Source organism: Uloborus diversus, chromosome 5 (assembly GCF_026930045.1).
Source record: "Uloborus diversus isolate 005 chromosome 5, Udiv.v.3.1, whole genome shotgun sequence".
Taxonomy (NCBI): Eukaryota; Metazoa; Arthropoda; class Arachnida; order Araneae; family Uloboridae; genus Uloborus; species Uloborus diversus.
Window position 1 is genome coordinate 91,480,144 of NC_072735.1, and position 16,078 is coordinate 91,496,221.

General features: G+C 32.5%; 1 protein-coding gene across 1 annotated transcript in view; it reads right to left on the bottom strand.

The window, feature by feature from the left end:
* The window catches only part of LOC129222073 (sodium/hydrogen exchanger 6-like), a 54,965-nt gene that overhangs the window by 18,837 nt on the left and 20,050 nt on the right, over positions 1 to 16,078 (bottom strand). The window contains exons 7-10 of the mRNA XM_054856504.1: positions 10,690 to 10,834; positions 8,444 to 8,549; positions 7,178 to 7,266; positions 6,347 to 6,460 (exon numbers count right to left, since the gene is read on the bottom strand). Of these exons, the coding sequence (XP_054712479.1) occupies positions 6,347 to 6,460; positions 7,178 to 7,266; positions 8,444 to 8,549; positions 10,690 to 10,834 (454 nt within the window). The remainder of the gene's footprint in view (positions 1 to 6,346; positions 6,461 to 7,177; positions 7,267 to 8,443; positions 8,550 to 10,689; positions 10,835 to 16,078) is intronic.

Here is a 16,078-nt window from a genome sequence, read left to right on the forward strand (position 1 = left end):
TATTTCTTGTACATAATTGCAAATAAATATCCTGTGTTTTCTCAAGAACTGTGTCGTCATTTAAGGAAAGTTTGAAGCTGCATGGAACTGGTAACAATACCCTTATATTTTTTAATTCTAAAGTTGGTAAGCAGTGAATAATGAAGCTAAAAGTTTACTTGGCTTCAATTAGCTAACAAAACAGTTTGCTTTAGTAAAAAATAAAGGCAGTGTATTAACTTGCATAAAATTTAAGATGAACACTGTATTGTAATGATTTATGTCCACATGCATGTTTTATTTTAACACCAAATTAAAACAAATTGGCTACATGAAATAGTACAATTTTTCATTTTTCTCAGATTTGCTCATTTATCTCTTATTAACAGAACATTCTTGCAGAAAGAGTTTTATAAAAGTGAAGTTTGTTACAGAAAGCAGAATTTTTTTCTGCCACAGGGTTAAAAAATTGAAAATGTACCAGTTGCTCCAAACAAATTTAATTAAAGTATTAGGACAGTAGATTAAGAGGGTTACATAAACATTTATTATGTATAATTAATACTTTATTTAGGCACTTAATTTTTTAATACAATGTTGAATATCAGTTATTTGAAACAACTCATTTCACGAGAAAAATGTTTCCAAAAATTAAATGACATTTTCAGTTTCTACTTGGTTAACCTGTATGAAAATGGATTCATTAAGGGCAAAAATGAATGATATCTGATCATCAGACACTTTAGTACAATGACTAAAGTGATAGTCATAATGTGAGTGTCTCTGAATGAAATTCTATTAAGTTAATTTTTACCAATCAGTCAAAACTGAGATGCATTTCAAATGGCAGTCACCTCATTAGCTTGAATGAATATTTTATTAGAACTGAAATCAAGTTTTAAGAGCATAAAACTACATAATTTAGTCTGATTAAGCTAAAACAAAATGTTTAACTTCATAAAGTAAATGACATTCGTAATTTATCTCAAAAAATAAGATTTACCAATAAAAAGTATTTTGCCTACTCTTAGAAAAATTGACATTAAAAAAATTACTTGTTTATGGTATAAAGCTTTTAAGACTAATGATCACATAAAATATTCATAATTTACTACAGATAATCAAACACATTGTGTTTTGTAATTGTAACTTGAATTCTTTTTCCAATTTTGTAATAAATAAAAATGATAGCTTTCCACCCCATTCAATTTTTAAATATTAACATGCAAAAGCAAACAGGATATATAAGCATGGGCGCCCATATGCAAAATTCTAGGGGGGGGGGGGGTGGCTCAGATATTTTAACCAAGGTTTAGCATGATATTTTCCCCATGAAAACCAATTTCAGGACAGATTAGAGTCATCAAAATTGGACATTTTTAGGGGAGTGTTTTTGCTGCTCTTGAGATAAGTGATTTTTTACTGTAATTGTTTATTTTACTACTTTAGTTTCAGTATTTTTCTTGTATTTTATCATATAATTAAGTATTCTTGTGCTTTCAAAGTCTTATTTTTGATTTACTTGCTTTCTTAAAGTGTTTTTCTATTCTGTGTAGCTAAGCCTAAATTGTGCTGATTTCTTGTTAAGCCTGACTGCTCTGTTTAGGGTGTAACTTGTTTATTTTAATTTACTGCTTGTCTTAGGATTTAGTAATATTTGTATCTTTTACTTCCAATGCTTTCTAATTCTAATAATTAGCATTATTTCTCCAATTTTGTATTTTTGTATTGACTTTTTAAGTGTACCATTTTGAGCTAGAATGGGAGTTATCTGCATAATGAAGGAGGTTAAAAGTGGTAAAGGGGACAAGTGGATTTCTTGTGACCTATGTCAGATGTTCTGCTTGTTTAAGGGGAAAGATGAGTCTGAGAAGGATTTCATTTGCACAAATTGCGTTGAACTCCCAGAAATCAGAGTTAGGATGCTTACTTTGGAGGGTGAGTTAGCATTAGGCTGTAGGCATGTAGATGGGGTAAACACTCCAGAGGGAAAGGGGGAAGGTAGCAAAAAGGAAGTTGGCATTAGCTGTGTGTTAGATAGTGGGAATATTCCAGAATTAAAGGAGGAAGTTAGTAAAAAGGATGTGGGAATTAGCTGTGTGTTAGATAGTGGGAAAATTCCAGAGGTAAAGGGGAAAGTTATTGCTGAGGCGACTGACTGGGAAACAAAAGGGTATAATTTTGGGAGATTCAATGGTGCGTGAGGTGGGAAACTCAATAGGCAGAGTTAGACGTAAGGTGGCTAGATGTTGTTTGCCAGGGGCTCGGGTGAGAGATGTAAATGGGGTTGCTGAAAAGAAGGGGGTATTTAATAAAGAGGATGTACTTACTTTGTGGGTGGGAACTAACGATGTAGGCCATAGTAACAATGATGAGTTTACAAAGGAATGGGATTCCCTGTTGGACAAAGCAACCAACTGTTCTGCAAATGTCCAAGTGGTTGGTTTGCTTCCCAGGTATGGAGTGCATAGGAGTTGGATAAACCAACGGGCTAGGTGTATGAACCTGGTACTCAAGGAAATTTGCGTTAAGCGTAGTATCAGGTTTACTGATGTGTGGAGTAGATGTAAACGAGATTGGATTGCTAGGGATGGCCTACATATGAGCTCTACAGGGGTCAAAATGGTTAGTGGTTTGGTTTTAGAGGCTTCAGAATCAAAAAACTAAGTTGGAATGGGGGGCATGGTTTAAGGAGCAGAATTCGAAAGGGTACTAACTATCGGGATTTTAGTAGAAACGGAAATAGGGTGGCAAATAAGAGAAAAGATTTTAACACTTGGGATTTAAACAATCGTGCAGCATTAAATAAAAGTAAGATGGGCTTACTTAAGGTTTTTTATACAAATGCTCGTAGTATTAGGAACAAGATGGAAGAATTGAAAAGCATAATTATAGACGAGAGGTTGGATATTATTGGAGTTACCGAGACATGGGCTACCGAAAGTGATGATGATTTATTATCTATTGCTGGGTATAATTTGTTTAGACAATATAGAGTAGGTAAAAGAGGTGGTGGGGTTTTATTTTATGTCAGAGACACTTTAATTTGCAATGAATTGGTAATTAATGATAAACCTAATGAGATTGATATGATTTGGTTGGAGTTGATGAGTAATAAGGGCAAAAAACTACGTTTGGGGAATATTTATAGGCCACCCAACTTAAGCCAGGGTCAAGACGAACAGATGTTTAGTATTATTAGTGACATTTCTAGCAAGGGGTCAGTCATCATAATGGGAGATTTTAATTTTCCAGGAATTGATTGGAATAATTTTTACCATAGTAATAGCAGAGAAGAGGATTTTTTGAAAGTATTTGGTGACTGTTTCTTAGATCAAATTGTAACTCAGGGTACTCGACAGGACGCGATTTTAGATCTAGTTTTCTGCGACATGGAAGGCTCTGTTCAGGGGTTATGTGTAGGGGAACACATTGGAGATAGTGACCACAACAGTATTAGGTTTGGGATTAAATTTGATATGCACAAAGTAGAGAATTTTAGGTTTGTGCCCAATTTCAGAAATACTGACTTTGTGGCACTTAGGCAGAGTTTGAAAGTAGTTTTTTTCTTCTGGATTGGACAATAGCGATGTGAATCTTCAGTGGGCAGAGTTTAAGGAAAATCTAGCGAATACGGTTAGGGATCATATTCCTTTTAGGAGAAAGGGTGTCAACACTAAAATTTGGCCAATGTGGTTCTCCAGGGAAACTAAAGACGCTCTAAATTACAAGCAAGCTGCTTTTCATAGGTTTAGAGAAACAGGTCACAGTGCAGATAGGCTCCAATATTGTAAGGCAAGGCGTAAATTTAAGTATTTGGTACGGATTCAGAAAAGAGAGTTGGAGCAAAGACTGGCAGATAACATAAACAGGAATCCCAAGAGGTTTTTTGCATACAATAATTCGGGGAAAGTTCGAAATAGTCATATTGGGCCACTGGTTGATGAGCACGGAATTTTAATTCAGGACGATAGTGATATTGCTAATGTTCTTAATAACCTTTTTTCGAGTGTTTTTAACGATAACTGTATCTCAACAGTTGACACCAACAAGACACAAGCTATAGTACAGCTTGAGGACTTTGTATTTTCCAGGGATGACGTTTTACTTCATTTGAAAAAAATTAAAGAGACTAATGCTCCGGGGCCAGATAATATTTATCCGAAAATTTTAGTTGAATGTGCAGAGGAATTAGCAGATGTAATCGCAAACATTTTCAATGCTTCTTATAATTTGGGGACAGTGCCAGAGGACTGGAAGCTGGCTAACATTACACAGCTCTTCAAGAAAGGGTCTAAAGGGAGTGCCTTCGGTGGTTTGCAAAATTTTTGAAACATTGATGAAAATTAAGATAGTAAATTTTCTAGAGACTAATAATCTATTGACTAGTTTTCAGTACAGTTTTAGAAAAGGTAAATTTTGTGCAACTAATTTATTACATTTCTATGACAAAGTTACCATGGCTTTGGACAATAAGAAGCCTGTAGATGTTGTTTACATTGATTTTCAAAAAGCTTTCGATAAGGTACCACATGTTGTTCTACTTAGCAAATTAGCTGATATAGGAATAGGAGGGAAAACTTTCATTTGGGTAATAAATTGGCTGACCGAAAGGAAACAAAGAGTAGTTGTAAGGGGAAATTATTCTAATTGGAGTGAGATCTTAAGCGGGGTTCCTCAAGTATCAGTGTTAGGGCCTGTTTTGTTCATTGTCTTTATGAACGATATTCACAAAAATATTTCTGGGAACATGAATTGTTTTGCTGATGATGTCAAAGTTATGGGGACTGTAGAAAATGAAGAACAAGCAAATCAGCTGCAAGAGGATCTAGATCATATTACGGAGTGGGCTGATAAATGGGGTATGGCTGTTAATGTTGGGAAATGTCAAGTGCTACATTTAGGGCATGGTAATAAGTGTACAAGTTATTATTTGCAAGGTTCAGTCATTAGTCAGGCAGACAAAGTTACTGATCTGGGGGTCCTAATAAGTCAGGATTTAAAGTTTAGCCAACAGTGCAGCATTGCTAGCAACAAAGCCAATAAGATGCTTGGGTTTATCAATAGATCTATTTCAAATAACTCTAAAGAAGTTCTTCTGCCCTTATATAGAAGTTTGGTAAGACCCCATTTGGAGTATGTTGTTCAGTTTTGGTCTCCTTATCTTAAGAAAGACATTAATGTATTGGAAAGGGTTCAAAGGCGGGCTACAAGGCTAATAAGTGGACTTTCCCACTTAGATTATGATTCCAGGCTTAGAAGGGTAAAAATGTACAGTCTTGAGCAAAGAAGAGACCGAGGGGACATGATTCAGCTGTTTAAATTTATTAAAACGAAAGATGTTACGGGGCTAAAGTTTAGCACTGAAAACAGGACAAGGGGTCATTGTTTTAAGCTATTTAAATCTCAGGCTAACATGGATATTAGGAAAATTTATTATTTTAGCAGGGTAGTGGAACCTTGGAACAGCTTACCAGAAGAGGTGGTAATGAGCAAAGGAGTAGACAGTTTTAAGAGGGCCATTGATCTTCACTGGGGATTGTAAATTGACTAGGACCAGTCTAGCTGGGCCCAGAGCCTGTTGCTGGTCGTCACTTTTGTATTTGTATTTGTATTTGTATTAATATTCATCCCCCCTTGCCCTCCTATATGGGAGCCTTGTATATACAGGGCCCAATACAGGCTGATTTTGCAACCGTTTTTTCGGTACCTTCACAAAAATCTTGTTTTGAAATAGGTACTTTCACAAAAATCAAGTAGTAAAATCAGGTAGCTTCACAAAAACATAGAAAATTTCACAAAAATTCGCATTTTAAAATATAAAATTTGTTTCTCTGTTTAAAACAAAATTTACTTATAAAATAAAATTCTAAGCAGGTTTATATGTACAATCGCTTAAATAGCAACCTTTTTGTGGTATTTTAACTAATTTTTAGCTGTCTCTCGCCAAAGTGAATTTATGAAATATTATCGCAATCTTTTAACATGTTTTGGGGAACCATTTTCTCATAATTTCCAATATTGTACACAGTACATAGTCCATTAAGCTGAAATTATGATGGTACTTTTGGTACTTCTTAGGTTTTTAGCTCCCCCCCTCCCCAAAAAACGAAACCTGTTAAAAATAATACTAGATGACATTTACACTTTTCAAACTAAAATTTCACTTGTTCTACTTCTCTTTTACAAAAATAGGATGCCTCTAAAAGTTCACAAAAACAATGCTGGAAAAAAAAAAAAAAAACTTTCACAAAAATAGAATGATGCAATACTTTCACAAAAATAGGTAGCGAGAAAAATATCCTGGATTGGCCCCTGATATAAGAGTGTAATAAGTTCATAAATAACACCAGTAACAGAAGGATACAAAGGCAGTGACGATGAATCCAGCATGCCAAAAGTGTTTCTGGTACGTGAACATGGAGACACCAATGTAGCAGAAGATAAAGTTTTCAGCCACGAAACTAAGCAGCTCGAAAAGCTAAAATGAGGAAAAGTAATAAATTTACAACAAGAATGTCATAAAAATAAATATTGTCTTAATTGTTTCAATTTCAATCTTACAGTCCTCGAAACATCAGATAATTTAGAAAGATCTTTTCAAACTCTTCTTCCCTGGGGTAGATTAGATTACTGCTTCATTGCCTTATACGACTTAGAACGGAGCAACTACACCAATCTAGAATGAACTCCTTTTAAATTCCTTATAATAACTGGAAGTCTATTAACATGAAAGAATTCATAAAAAAAAGCATTTTTTTCTGAAATTCAATTTAATTAAAAAAATGTTTCACTAGTTTTTGGAAAATTTGCAAAAATTTCAAATTATTATATTTTGGCTGCAGATATACAGTGGAAGCTGGTTAATTGAACCCGCAACTTAATTGAATCAAAACTGTTTAGAATGAATGCGATTTAAATTAAGCGGCGGTCACTGTAGTTTAATATTTATACCCAATTCTACAGTTTAACTATGTAATAAGAACATATTAAGTGCCAATTATATTTATAAAGTTTTCTGCAAAATAAAAAATAGTTTTTTGTTATTTACGATGCCAAAGAAAAGAAACCCTTAAAAGACGTCATTGCAACTTTTGAGCAAAGATTTTTGTTACACCAAAAGAATTTAAAATCTTTGCTGACAAAATAATTTGTAAAAGGAGCTCACCTAATGTGACAAAATGTCAGATGGCCTTACCTGTTTTGTTCTAGCTCTGGACTCCAAAGTTAAATTATTGTACGTGTAATGTGCCTGGCAAATACCACAAAACAAGACAGCAACAATTCCTGAAAATAAAAAAAAAGCACAATTTTTCATGTTTTAAAACATTTTTAAATATTCTTTAGATTTGAATAAATAATAATAAAAGTGTCAAAAATCATATTTATAGTTTTACAAAAAAAAAAAAAGGGGGGAGGGGGGAATTTTTTCAAAAGTTGATGTTAGAAAAGGATCATATGAATAAATACTTATCATTATCTTAAATATTTTTACTTAATGAGGAATATTCATAATGCAAGAGTATCCCATTCATATAAAAATAAATTTTTTACAAGAAGATAATTTTCACAAAAACATAATGCAAAACAGTATTTCTTGTCATAACTACATGTTGGTGTACTTTCTCATCACCACTCCTTTTTTATTTGTTTTCAGACACAACACTCATTCATTACACTCTGAAAATATTTGTAAAGCAAATCAGAAGGAGTTGTTTGGAATAAAATATCAGCTAATTTTTGATTTTTTTTTCACTTCAATATCTTAAATGCTTAACTGAAAGGGACAAAAACTAAATGTGAAATAAAATGAATAACTTTATTTTCTATTCCTAGAGAAATTCAAAAACAAAAGTTCCATTTCAACCATTCTTGAGTGCTCAGATGGGAGGCCCAATAACTTAATGCGATGTCTCCCCCCCCCCTCTCCCTGAAAAAAAAAAAAAAAGGCCAACCAATTACTTTGATGCAATTTTTTAAACAAAAGAAAACAGTATCTTCACTCGAACAGGATTGCTGAACAAATTGAAATTAGGAACCTGATTTGATATTGCTTAGTTCTGTATACATATCTAAAAAAAGGACCTAGGAGGTTTTGTATTAATAATATTTTGAGCATTTTATCTTAGCAAAAACAAATATTTTTTATAAAAAAGAGATACATTGAGAAATATATGAATACCTTTCTGAAAAGTAAAAGTGATGAACAACTACGTAATAAAGTGTAAAATTTGCGTAAGAATTGCATAAATGTGCTTCAGAGTTACAAGAAACTTTTTTTAATGCAAAAATATGAGCTTATGGATATAATTTTTGAAAATTTTGTGCTTTTTCAAAACAGTTAAAAACAAAAATCAGCTTTAAAGGGGGAAAAAATATTTTCTCCTTAGTGCTAACAATTTACAAGAATGTCAAGTAAGTAACATACAGAATTTTAATTTATCTTAAACAAAAAATAAATTACCCGTCAGATCTGCAGCCTCTGCCATTAGGAATGTGCTGTATGACATGAGAACGAACAAGCTAGATTCCAATAGGGGAAAGTCACAAAGGCGAGTGAATTTTGTCAAGTGAACAAGAGTTAAGGAAAAAAAATTTGATAACATTTTGACCTTAATTCCAAACTATATATACACACACAGGTGCACAACAGAGCCAGATACAAACTTATTACAAAACCCAACACCCCCACAGAAATGCAAATTTATTCTGTGAAAAGAAAAAATATCAATATAAAATAATGTTCCTCTGAATTTTCTTAAAAGAAAAAAAAAACACTTAACTATTTAAAGCTAACAAGAATAATTATACAAAAAACTTATTAGGTTTGTGACAGCAATAAATTTACGTTTCTGCAGAGTGGTTTTCATAATGTTGATCAAGATGAAATAAGCTTTTCTGCGTAAAACATTATTCTACTATTTATTCCTATTATAGTGCTACAACATGCCTAAATTGAGAAAATAAAACAGGCTCATATTACCTTGAAAAAGGAGGGAAGGAATCAAATAATTATGTGGCACATGATCAATATGAGAAAGCCATAACACAGTTTAAACTATAATAGAACAGTGATCAGTAAAAAGAACGGGGGTATGGGACCAAAGTTGGACCACACCCTATCCATAAAAAAAAGGGTATGCGACCCAAGTTAGACCACACCTTTTCAATTAAAAATATAATCATCAAAATCGGTTACATAAGTAAGAAGTTATGAGCTAACAAACAAATATAAGGTATGAATTGATGACTACCTCCGTTTTGAAGTCTGTTGAAAAATACCAAAGGTAATTAGACAGTATTGATAATGTAAAAAAAGAAAAATAGCATCTAACTTTCAATATTTTTCCAATAATGAAATAGAAAAAATCGTTAAAGGACAAAATTAGCCATTGCCACCAGCCACAGAGACACTAAATTAAAAAAAATTGCAAATGTAAAATCAGCTATCAATCGCCACATAAAAAAAAAGGATTTTAATATACATAAAAAACATCAAGTAAATGGTAAAACTTTTCCACCAAAATCAAGAAGAGCTTTTATGAAGTAATTTAATAAAAATGAATAACTTACATTATTAAAGTATTTCTAGCTGTTAATTTCAACTTGGAAAAAAAAACATCTTTAAAAACATTTTGAATAAAAAAAGTGACCATAAATTCAAAAAAAGTAGCTACATTTGAAATTATTACACTGAAGACTGAAGATTCAAGAATTTCCCCAGCTTTGCCCTCTAAAGAACGCTGTATATTTACACCAATTGAATTAAAGGAGCTTAAAAACTATATGACATTTCTGCATGGTTGCCGCAATAGATCAATTATTAGCAATAAAAGTACATAAATTTGGGAACAATTCCTTGTTCTTCTGCGACTTTTTGCCACTCATTGGCTAAAGGTAAAATTAACTACAATTTACTTTCATTTGCAAAACATCTTTGGACAATAAAATTAATTTCAGCACAGAACTAGCATATTTTGCCTTTTAGTATCAGGCAGTTGAATATTAAAAATTGGCACAGATGTTTCACTGCAAGCTAGACACAAGCTCACGTATGATTCCTTGTACTACTGCCATTTGTGAACTTCCTTTCATTTTCTGTTACTGTATAGTAAATATGTTTTTGGTCCCAGTGGTGAATATTTATTATACACATCAACAAGGCTGATAGGATTTGATATACATTTAAATAAAGAACAAAAAAAATAAATAAATAAATAAATAAATAAATAAATAAATAAAAATAAAATTTAAATAAAAAAAAATACAAAAAAAAAAAAAAAAAAAAAGAAAAAAAGAGTAAAAATTGGTTACTTTTTGCAGTACAAATATTTTAGCAGTGAAATGGAAAATCATTTAATAAAAAACGGATAAAAATAACAAAACACGAAGAAGATATTTTCAGCCAGAAAAAAATAAAGCAGGTCAAGCAGGTGCTTAGGTCAAGTTGAGCCATAAATTAGAAAATTTTCAACTTCATGTAATTTACAAAACTTTAAACTGACCTTTTGATTCTAATTACAAATTTCAAAGATCTTTAATGAGTGGGGAGGGGAGAGAAAAGAGCAAAAGTAAAGAAAAGAGGGGGGGGGGATTGACTTTCAACAATGCAAGATCATTGTACCAAAAATTGGCAACAAGCTATTTTTAAAGCCACACAAATCTTGAAATGATCAATCAAAAAATCATAATATGAATGTTAAAGGATATGGCTGCCGTCAGACATCCTGTGCCAGAGCCAATGAGGAAGGAGCAGATGAAGATGTAGACAAAGTTTCCTATGGACTGGAAAGCAGCTTTTGACTGAAAGGCGTCATCTCCTTTCCCATACATCTCAGCGTAGTTTGAGATCGACCTACATCATAAGCCAAAGAATTATACACGAGTGCTGAATTCAAACTAATTACAAACAAACTATTATTTTGGGAATACACATTATTACTGTTTTAAGCTTGACAGTTCAAATGTTGAGCTTAAATATTTTGTCAATAAACCATCAGGTAAATCCACAGCTATATGATTTCTATTTGGTACTAAAATCCATGCTACCAGACTAAAATAAAAAATGTCTTAAAGCGGAATAAAGGATTTAACTTCGAAACTGTAACGGATTTTGTAGTCAAAGGAAGGAAATAAGAAACAAAACTAATACTAATTCAGCACTTAATATTACATAACCATTATACTATTTTAAATTTACATGCACTAAAAACAAATATAATTGAGCACTTTTTAAAGTACAGTTGAAATCAGTCATTGTGTTGATGAGATATAATTGAAAATATTAAGCATCCCAAAATTCTAAAACGAGTATTATATTATGCAAACGGATAAAAGAATAAAATGAAAAAGGAACAGAGCTTTGGCATTGTTCTAGACCAGCAGTTCTAATTTTTTTAAGGCCCCATAAAGTGGATAATACATAATCAAGAACTACCTCAAAGTTTATTCCGAAAATAAGTTAGCTATTGAATTTATTTATTCAAATTATGAAACATAAAAACTTTTGTTACTTTCAAGCACTATAAAAATATAAATAAATTTAAAGAAAATGCTTTTTAACCATTATTTATTAAATTAAAAAGTTGTCAGTGTGAGTTGATATTGCTTACTTCTAAAAATTTGTTTCAGGAATATTTTGAGCAATTTTTATCCAAACTAAAGTCTTCTTCTAAGTTCATACATTTTGCAATATGACAGGCCGATGATCCAATCCTTGTAATTTTTAAACATTATAAATTCCATTTTGCCCCTGTCAGGGTAATCAACGAAATCTCGTTTTCTCTGAGCGATTCTCTCTTCTGCATATAGCTAGAGATGCCAACTGCTAGGAAAAAACTAGTTTCTATGAACTACAGCCTTGAACTACGATGCTACGAAATCGTGTCCAAAACTTAAGATTTTTCTTTCTTTTTACAGTCCACATAAATAAATAAATAAAGCATTACAGATAATATTCATGTCAAAACTAATTACAAAATATTGCTTTTGTGCTTAGTAATGTTCGAAACATGTTTCAAAATAAAACAAACAAAAAAAAAAAAAATTGTAATAAATGATTTAAATTTTTTTTTCAAAATTAACTGTTATTTGTCTTACTGACAGGGTTGCCACTGAGTTCCCCTGCAAAAAATAGTTGTTTTAGTAGCCTGTTATATGAAAAAGTCTCTAAATAGTCGCCAGATGCAGAAAAGAGTTTAATGACTTGGGGCAAATCCTTTTCAAAGAAACTTTCTGGTATGCTTTCTTGAGTCTTACTGTTAACTACAAACATAAGACTGACAGCATAAAAAGAAATAGAAATGCAGCATTTGCGATATTTCCAATCGTGTGAAAATTAGCTCTAGTTTCCAAAAAAATTTCTCTTAAAAGGCTAAAAAAATTAAAAAGCAAAATTTTACTGACATTCATTCAGAATGCAAAAATAATTAGTAAAAATAGGAGCAGCAGAAACAAACTTTTATAAAGAAACCATTATCGAAAAAACATAACTTTTGTTCTAAAACAGGAAAATCACAAATTTTTAATCGTGAATATGTTTATTACTTTTAATTTTTCTAGTTTCTAAAGCACTTATTTTCAAAAAAAAAAAAAAAATGAAAGCGGTAAAATATTCCTGTTTTTTATTTTCTTCCCCCCGCCCCCCGGGAAACTAGGAGGTGAATTTGTAAGCAAATTTTAAAATCTTTTGCTCTAAGGGAAAAAGAGAAGAGTTTTTATGTATTTTAGTTGCTTTTTCACTAAAGAAATCGCCGTATTTTACAACTCATTGCAAAATAGTGGTTTTTGGCAATATTTTGGGTTAAATTAGTCGCCATAGTCACCTTTGTTTCAAAATAGTAGCTTTAGTTGCCAGTGGTAGACCAGTATTGCAAATTTAATCTTAAATTATTCATTGCATCTGCTACATTTGTTATTAAAAATTCCGCTCCCCCTCCCCCGTGGGTGCGCAAAACTATGCTACAATAAAAGTTGGCAGCTCTGCATATAGCAAACCACTTTTTCCAAAGACTATTTTGTAGAACGCTATCAAAACATTTTCCGGGATTTCTCCTTGTACTTGAAGTGCATTGGGGTACAAAACAATACTTGTAAGTACCAGTGCTTGCCATATTTAATCATAGAAAGAAAGGCAACTTGAAGGCAAAAATCACAGACAAAGACAACCGCTTCTCCTTAGGTGTGCTATTGTTAAAACTCCTGCTGCACTTTCTGTAGATTATCACCAAACTGCCAAGGGCATCTTGAACAAAGCCAACTGCACTTCCCTTGGTCAATCCTTGTTGATAAACACTAAGTTTATCCTAAGTACAATGTTATTATTTAATTATAGGTATCTCATCATTTACAAACTAAAGCTATTTAATTGTAAACTTACTATGCATGTCAGCATGTTCGCGTTGTAATATCCTTTTCGCTTTGACAAGCGATTCTTCCGGCGTACTTCAACTTCAGATGAAAACGTAAACAATGAGTGAATCTGTTTTCGCTTCCCGGCGAATTGAAGGGCGAATTGAAGGTCAGATGACGTCACTCGTTCTCAGACATTCTAGAAGCTTTTTGCACACTTCTTTTCCGCACGTGTCGAACTTGAGATGACGCGTTATGCTAATTGGGAAAGCAGTATTTATACGCTTGTGTGATATGACTCTTTCTCTTTTTCACTTCTCGCATCTACGATAGATGTTTTAGTTTGCCAACTTGCAGGTTGCAGTTGGGGGTTTTCGGCTCTTGGCTTTTCAGCCATCGAGATAGCCATTCACAGTTTTTGGAATGGATTAATAGGAAGTTAGTTTTCTGATCGGTAGTTAGATGTGATCTAATAGATTCTACTAGAACTCGCCGAACTTAGTGTTCGTGATGCATTATTGAAATGTTAGTATTAGAGATCTATGAATAGAGATCATGAAAACCTCTTCAATGGAATATTCGGTAATACTTAATAGAATTAGTAAATAGATATAACAGGTCTACAAAGTTCATGATTATACTTTAATTTTGCGTATGGCTTTGAGTTATTGATTCTTCAAGTTACTTTATTATTTTCTCATTTTATCTTTTACAATTGTTAATTGTTTAATAAATAGTTGATATTTTTAAAGAATGACTTTTCGTCATTTGATATAAGATTCTTCATGCAGCAGAAGATAAATTTCTATTTAATAGTTCGACTACTCCAATCGCGTATTACACTTTGCTAACTTAATAGCTTTGAATTATCATTATTCTTTGCAAAACTTGGGCTATTCTCTTTCTTGCTTTATGCTGGAGAATTATAGCCCATCAATGGTTATGGTAGCCCAGATTATAGAGTTAGTCAAATACGAGATGAAATATAATGCTGTTGTCTGAAGTCAGGTTATGGGAAATTTAATTCCTTTTTCAAGTGTCAAGATTTAAAAGAAGATTAGGAAGAATTTTTTGCAAGATAATTGAACTTTTTGTACAGGTTTATTCAAGATTTGATGAATTTTTCCAAATTTGAACTTTTTTTCAAGAGATTACCTTTCTTTAAGATTTCTATGATAGTTAGTGACGGGGGAGACCGTTCACTAATTTACAAAATGAATCGATGGATCCAAGAGTCGACATCTTTGACTATTTTAGATAAAATTTAAGAAAAATTTGAAATTTTTTTTTGAAAATAGCAGGTCCTACTTACACCATAGAAAAGTTGAATAGCAACAACTACACCGAATGGGCGGTAAATGTCAAATTCCTACTTATGGAAAAAGATTGCTGGGATATTGTCATTGGTTCCGAAGAACTTCCCGTAATTTCAAAAGACTCTGACGTCACTAAGCGAGATATAAAAGATTTTCACTACCGCAAGAGACTTGCCCTATCGCTGATTTTTCTTAACATCGAACAAGAATTTAAAAAGATAATTGAAAATATAGAAGAACCTACCTTATCTTGGCGAAAGCTCAAAGATCACTTCTTCCCGGAAAACCGCTGCATTCAGATGCAACTGTACGCAGAGTTAAATAATTGCAAAATAGAATCGGGAGAAAAATTAAACCTATACGCAGCCCGCTTAAAACGCATTTACGAGAAGATAAAAATTGTACACAAAGATTTCCCTGAAGATTTTCTAATTTTTCAATTGTTACAAAACTTACCTATAGAATTTGACCATATAATACAAACGATATTAATCAGACCAGATGCAACTTTTAAATTTGAAGAAATTGTAGTTGATCTAATAGTAGAAGAAGGACGTCTAGCACTTCGTGAAAATTTAAATACTAAATCAGAGATCGCTCATGTTGAAACCAGAAAAAGGTTGTGTTACTATTGTAAGCAGCCTGGACACTTGAAAAGAGATTGTCCACGACTATATCGGAATTCTTCAGCCCAGAACAGGAAAGATCAAGGATCCCAGGACAGAACCAATAGAAGAGGACGGAGCCCATATAGGAGGAAACAACATTTTTCAAGGGAGAGGAATCGTTCACCTTCAAGCACCCGATGTGAGTACAAGAACTTTTTTATTTGTGAAGCTAACTTAAACCATGTAGAGGAAAAGCCCTCTGTATGGCTTTTTGATACTGCTGCCAGTGATCATTTTTCTGGAAACAGAGACTGGTTTAGAACTTTTACACCTTTAAAAAATAGCAAAATGGCTGTTGCCATCAAAAATCATACCTTCCCGATTGAAGGGAAAGGAGATATTAAAGTAAGATTTGGAAAAAGGTCTGTAGTTCTAAAAGATGTTCTGTATTCCCCGCAATTAAGGCGGAATTTGTTATCTGGTACAAAATCCGACAAAGGAGGAGCTAAATTTAAAGGGGGGAATGGTTTTGTGGAAGTTTCTGACAAAGAAGGTCTAATTTTAAAAGCAAAACTTAAGAATGGTGTATATATTGTAAATTCTAAAAAGTCAAATCAAATTCCTTTAAATTCTAGTGATTTTAATTCTGAATCTAGTCATGTTGAAGATTTAGAAACTTGGCATAAGCGCTTGGCACATGTCAATATTGATAGTATTAAGAAAACTAGTAAATTGCAGGGAGCAAGGGGTTTACCAAAGTTTAAAAATTCTAAAATTCAGTGTGACGACTGTAAAATTGGTAAATTTAAAAGAGTCAGTTTCAAG